Below are 6,356 nucleotides of genomic sequence, written 5' to 3'. Positions count from 1 at the left end.
ATATTGAACGATGCGATGCGATTTGATTTCCCATAGGAAACAATGTGAAATGGCTCAATTTAGCCAAATTATCATAGGAACAATAGTAAATGGGCCAAAAACACCCCTGAACATTGAAATGTCCCCCCAAAAGTAGTTGACGCCACCCCGCCATCAACGTGAACCCGAAGCGTGGCGAGCGCAGCGAGCCCGCGAGGGGCGGCGGTACGCGTCCTCCGACCTTTTCATGCCCTACTATCCACTAGGGCGTGGAGTGAGAATAGAATAGTGTGGCGAGCGCAGCGAGCCACCGAGCCCGAAGCGTGGCGAGCGCAGCGAGCCCCGCGAGGGGACGCGGATACCTTCACAGGTAAACGCGTCCCTTGGCGGGCTTCCCAGGTGTCCGCGTCGCCATGGACACCTGGGAAGCCCGCGAGGGGACGCGTATAACTGTGAAGGTATCCGCGTCCCCTCGCGGGGCTCGCTGCGCTCGCCACGCTTCGGGCTCGGTGGCTCGCTGCGCTCGCCACACTATTCTATTCTCACTCCACGCCCTAGTGGATAGTAGGGCATGAAAAGGTCGGAGGACGCGTACCGCCACCCCTCGCGGGCTCGCTGCGCTCGCCACGCTTCGGGTTCACGTTGATGGCGGGGTGGCGTCAACTACTTTTGGGGGGACATTTCAATGTTCAGGGGTGTTTTTGGCCCATTTACTATTGTTCCTATGATAATTTGGCTAAATTGAGCCATTTCACATTGTTTCCTATGGGAAATCAAATCGCATCGCATCGCATCGTTCAATATCGTGTATGTGTACGATGAGATGCGATCAGATTTCTCTACGGAGAATAGCATGGTGCGCAATTAACTTAGCAGGCGCCCAGATAGGAAACAAGTACCGTTTCGACCATAGGTCTTTATCAAGGCAGTGGTATTTAACTTGTGGTCTCCATTATTTAAAACTAGAGAGAGCCCTCCCCTTCCTTCAAATGGTGGATCATAAAATTCATAAATTTCTTTAAATATGTTCATGCTGTCTTAAAATGCATTAAAATATAATTGAGGTTTTCACCTTATAAAAATCGTGACCGGCATGTCTATAACCCAATCAGTCGGGGGCCATCAGGTTAAGTGGCAGGTTACTTGTCCAATCCCTATTGTGGTACCTTATTCCTTCCGTGTTTGTATATATCTCGGGACATGGTATATGTATATTACGCTGCTTCCAGATATCAGTATCGCAGACTTCTTTGAGTTGTGTGTTCAAACTATAGTATGGCCAGATATCCACGTTGTGGACTTCTGGGAAAAATGATTTCCACTCGGAGGTCAATTGGAATGAAGAACTGAATTCAGCTACTTTTTTGTGAATATTTTGATTCGCTCGCCACATAATGCTGTTCCCACACCTATGGAATCCTTGTTTTTATTATTCCACTTCTGGCGATTACTTCTTTTAGGGATGTAGGATTTGTCATCCATAGTTTTATTATAATTTCTTGTCTCTAATTTATCAGCTTCCACATTGATACAGAGGTCCAAAAAGTGTACCTCCTTTTCACTTATATCATATGTCAAATTGATATCATGACTTTTCCTATTTAAATATTTGCATAAACTTTTTAGGTTCTCCTCATTTTCAATCCATATAAACAAGATGTCATCAATATAGCACATCTATTTCTTTATAAAGGCGAAATGGGGATTGTTGTTCCAAATGTATAGCTCCTCCCATCTGCCAATGAATATATTTGCATATGCCACTGCAAATTTTTTTCCCATGATAGTCCCATTAATTTGTTTATAATAGTGAACCTTATACCAAAAGAGATTATTATTTTGGGATAAATTCATGGAGGCTCTCCTTGAGAAAGACCGTAGTGACGGTCGAAAACACGTTTGGAGCTCTTTTTAAACACTCTTGGATAGGACGTATTGTGGATTCTGGACCAGTTGCCTGCTTTGGAGGTTTTATCCTGGGTACCACCTCCATTTCTAGTGCTTATGAGAGCTGTTTCACCTCAGTTCTCCACCATCGGGGTAATTGGCCCTTTTTTTCACTTATGTCCCATGTTTTTATTTATGTATGTATGTATGTGTGTGTATAATAAAATGATGTTGCACCATATACTTCTATTTTAATATCCTGGGTATACATCTGAACTACCTCTGTGGGGAGCCTGTTGGATATTGTTTCCTGTGAACCAAGGCTACCTTTGTACGCTTAGTTGTCCATCGGAGAAGAGGAGACGCCACCTCTGAGGGAGGATCGTGCGGTATTCATTTATACACTTTTCATTCAAAGTTGTTGAAATACAGAGAAGAGGATCGCCCTTTCACTATCAGGGTTGTACCTCTTTATCCCTTTAAGGTGCCACTGGAGGAATCACCCACATCTGTGTAGTTTTTGAGTACTTTTTTTGTGGTGTGGGGTCACCACTGTTGGGTGCACCCACCGGAGGCTACCTGGCGCTCTTTTTGACCTATCCATTCCTTTGACTGTGTAATCTGCTCAAGAATCAGCCTGGAAGTGGTTAAAGCTGACATCAGAGAAACGCATGGGCACACCTGGCGTTTTTACAAACATAGCCAGAAAACCATGGCTTCCTGTCAATTAAACTGCAGCTACGCTGGAACATCTATGCGTACCGATATTTTTCCGCTGTCTCCATGCAAATGCTGCAAATGAGCAGTAATTCAATAATCGCACGATTTGCAAATTCTCGGATTAGTGATCCACGCTGAAATTAGGCCATATATATTTTTATAATCCCACATTTACTTTTGTTTATCTGAAACACTAGAGATGATCAAGTTCATTTTGGTTGACTTGTATTATAAAATACTTTAATGTATAAAATACAACATAAAATAAACAGAATCTCCAATTAACTTTCACTGTTAAAAGATCATTCAATGTCCTTTTACATGTAGCTGTACAGGGTCTTCCCTTGGAGACTAAGCATTGTGGTACTGTAAATATCTTACGATGCTCAGCGGGATATCCAACTGGTCAATGAGATGTAATCTTCCCACTTGTCTCAGGATTCTTCTTATGGTTATACGACACTGAGAGAGTAAGGACCTGGGATATTCTACAAAGAAAAACAAATGTGTGTATTTGTAGATCATAGTTTTACATAGGTATAATAGACCATTTTCAATCATAGATCACAGTAACTATGACTTGAATAAGGGGGGATTTTTGTGATTTACAGAGCGTTGCAAATGACTAAATATATTACAGGCAAATTACCACCTCTTTCAAACAATCAAAAATCTCAATATTACATATTTTATAAATTATTATTTTTTAAATATAAAGAATGGAACAGGAAAAGTCTAATTAGTGAATAGCATAATAATCTCACAGGTTTAAAACCAGCAATAGTTCTTCTTTTCAACGAGCTCTACAGTGTGTGCTGCAGTACATGTCAATGAGTTGTTACTGCATTGAATGGGGGAGAGTTTCTAATATATAAATAAGTCTATGGGTTTCTATCATAGACATACAAAATGTCCTAAAACCAGAATTTTCCCATATAAATATCACTGAAACAGCTGTATGCTTCTCAGCAGTGATACTACTACCATAGTGTTCATTCTAGCCCCCTGTACTTTTCAAACCCCATACAGTTCCTCTGGCCTGCCTGGGGTGTTGCTCTCTGCTTTGGTGCCTCTAGCATAGTTTAGTCTATATATCACCATTGATTTCAAATCAGACTGTGCTAGAAACACCATATCAGACATGAGGCCATATGTATGTCAATTTACTAAGAGTAGTCACCTGTTGCTTACTACTCATTTAGGACACTATATGGGGCTAGCCAAGTTAATCACACATTCTCATAGTATGGAGTATTCCCCATAGGCAAAGTTCAGTATTGACATTTTTATTTAAATGCGTTCCATGAAGACCAACATGTAATCATACATATGTCAGTTGGGAAACCTTTCATTTGCAGCTGATTTAAGTCAGGTACAGTACATGCTTAAGGTGGAATTCAAGTGTTTTTCTGGCACTCCTAGTAATGGGAATTTGCAGAGTTATAGTCACTTGTTTTACCGATGGGTGCCTATTACTTATTTTGCCCATATGCACCGGTTATAGACACGTAAAGTGGCTAAACCTGTCCAAAGTAATAGGCATGCTACGTTTGGGTGCCCCAAAAACCCATATGGTGAATTTTTGCTCACCACCTCTGACCTATCAGGAAAACAATTGAATATCTCCCGTTGGGACTTACAGGTCCCCAAAAGCAACTCAATTTAGTGTACCCGCTAGGCGCTAGGCTGTTTTAGCGGGGCACTGCGCCCTGCCCAATTTGAAAGGGTAAAATGCGCCCTGCCCCTCTAGCAGCACCCCGCTCAAAAGCCTGCTGCCTGTCCCCACCCGTGTGCACAGGGCAGTCCAGCACCGCCATAAGTGGTGATGACCGGCGCTTCCCCGGCAGCGCAGTGACTTCAGCGGGCCAGGCCCCTTTTGTGATGATGCCAACCGTGCCTGCCCCCTTTAGTGATGTTGCGGCCTGGACATGCCCCTTTCGGGATGTCGGCGGCCCGGACATGGCAACAACAGTGACTTTGGCGGGCCCATTCCCTCCTCCCCCCTTATCCCCGTGCAGCAGCGCCCTGCCCTGTTCCTAGAAGGAACACTATCAATTCCCCCTTCAGGATGACTTTTAGTAAACCATCTGCCTATGCTAACCACCAAGAGGCACACATGTGAGAATACACTAGCAATTTTCCTTCTGTAATATTTTTAATACGCCTATTTTACTCTGTATCATGCGTTAAGATGCTACACAACTTTACCTCTTTCTTTTGCCAGTAGTTCCAATGCGTAGTTGTTTGGTAATGATGCATTTACAGGTATATCAGGTAAGTACACATTAGCACCAAAATCAATGAGTAGTTTCACAAACTGTGAATCACAGCGATGTTTCAGGCACATCTCAAGCACAGTCACGGGATGCTTAATGGTCTTTAAAAGTTCTTGGTCTGTACAGTTGTAATTTGGTTCCGCTCCATAAATAAGAATCGTTTTGAAACACTCAAGGTGACCGTACGTAGCTGCAAGATACAGAGGACCGGTACAGCTTGTGCTAGCTGTAGTTCTATTAGTCATCTTTGACCTTACGTTGGAATCGGCTCCATAATCCAGGAGCTCCTTGAGAATTTTGGCATTTCCATCCCGAGATGCTGTTAGCACCGGGGAGCAGTTATTGTAGATACTTCCACAGGGATTGGCTCCAGCCTTTAACAATTCCATAACGCAGTCATAATGACCACCATTCACAGCAGCAAATAGTGGAGTCTGCGCCTTTACATCCAGGCTGTCCACCTCGGCTCCATGAGCCAGAAGGATTTTCAAACACTCCAAAGACCCACGAGAAGCAGCAAGACGCAGTGGTGTCACTGGAACACCCCATCCACTTCTGCTGTCAATTAATTCCTTGTATCTTTCTTTATATAGCAACTCAGACAGGCGTTGTGGATTGTCCACTGAAACAGCAAGATGGAGCTCACAGCTCTCTGCATGGTCATTCTCATGCCCCCGGTGTTTTAGCATAAGGAATCCTTAGGGATATTCTTATGGTAAGTGCAAAATACTGCTAAAGGAAATGTATTAGCAGTTCTCTCTATGATCACAGATAACCACCAAATTAATGGCAGGAAAATAACTGAGAGCTACTAATGTGTCCCTGGGAGTGATCACTTTAACATTAAACAAGATTCCTATACACAGTTCAGGAGACTGTGTCTTACTCTGGAAGGAAATAGAACACTTTTACTCACACCGAAATTCCATGCAGTGCTGAATGTTCTGCTTTTTTGTCAAATAGCTTCATAGGCATACACAGTTACACACACAGTGATTTTCCTGCAGGCAGCCTTGTTGCAGCACTTCCTGGTCATGTGACAGCAACAGCAACCAATCGGCATTTAAAAAGGGAGAGTCCTTGAACAAGTGCTGTACGCCGCATAATTGATTGACAGCTGCACTGACAAATCAGGAACCAAGACTGACTAATCAGCAGTCTATGACTTTAATTCAATTATTATCTACAGAAATTGAAACTATTGTTAGTTAATACCAGAATAAATGTACTACGTGTACATACGCTATATAGTATATTTATAACTGACTACATTAAATACATGCACTATTGTTAAAAATATGCATTATCAAATACAGCCACTAGATGGCAGGGCTATCTAACAACATTTCAGGATTGCTTTTGCTGAATAACGATAAAACCGCAATAGGACCATTCCAAACTGGACTACTGTATATGGGGCCAGATTCAGGTTTACTGTGTCCCCTGCAAATTCGCTGCGTATCGGCAAATATACACATGTGCAGATCTGATGTG

At 42.8% G+C, this 6,356-nt stretch overlaps 1 protein-coding gene across 1 annotated transcript; it reads right to left on the bottom strand.

The window, feature by feature from the left end:
• Positions 1 to 2,809: 2,809 nt before the first annotated feature.
• Positions 2,810 to 6,080, bottom strand: LOC146035703 (ankyrin repeat and SOCS box protein 12-like). Its single transcript, XM_083159292.1, has 2 exons — positions 4,795 to 6,080; positions 2,810 to 3,074 (listed from the first exon to the last, which is right to left on the bottom strand). The coding sequence occupies exons 1-2, from the start codon at positions 5,549 to 5,551 to the stop codon at positions 2,938 to 2,940; spliced, it is 894 nt and encodes a 297-aa protein (XP_083015418.1). The 5' UTR covers positions 5,552 to 6,080; the 3' UTR covers positions 2,810 to 2,937.
• Positions 6,081 to 6,356: the final 276 nt, after the last annotated feature.

This window comes from Crinia signifera, chromosome 9 (assembly GCF_055691185.1).
Source record: "Crinia signifera chromosome 9, ASM5569118v1, whole genome shotgun sequence".
Taxonomy (NCBI): domain Eukaryota; kingdom Metazoa; phylum Chordata; class Amphibia; order Anura; family Myobatrachidae; genus Crinia; species Crinia signifera.
Note: the sequence above shows the minus strand (reverse complement) of the source record. Positions and strands in the feature narration are given on the sequence as shown.

Excerpts from the sequence above, each read along its gene's own strand:
- LOC146035703 (XM_083159292.1), bottom strand. The coding sequence starts at position 5,551 with ATGCTAAAACACCGGGGGCATGAGAATGACCATGCAGAGAGCTGTGAG. Across the intron at positions 3,075-4,794 it reads ACTACTGGCAAAAGAAAGAG|AATATCCCAGGTCCTTACTC; the intron begins GTAAAGTTGTGT and ends TTTTCTTTGTAG.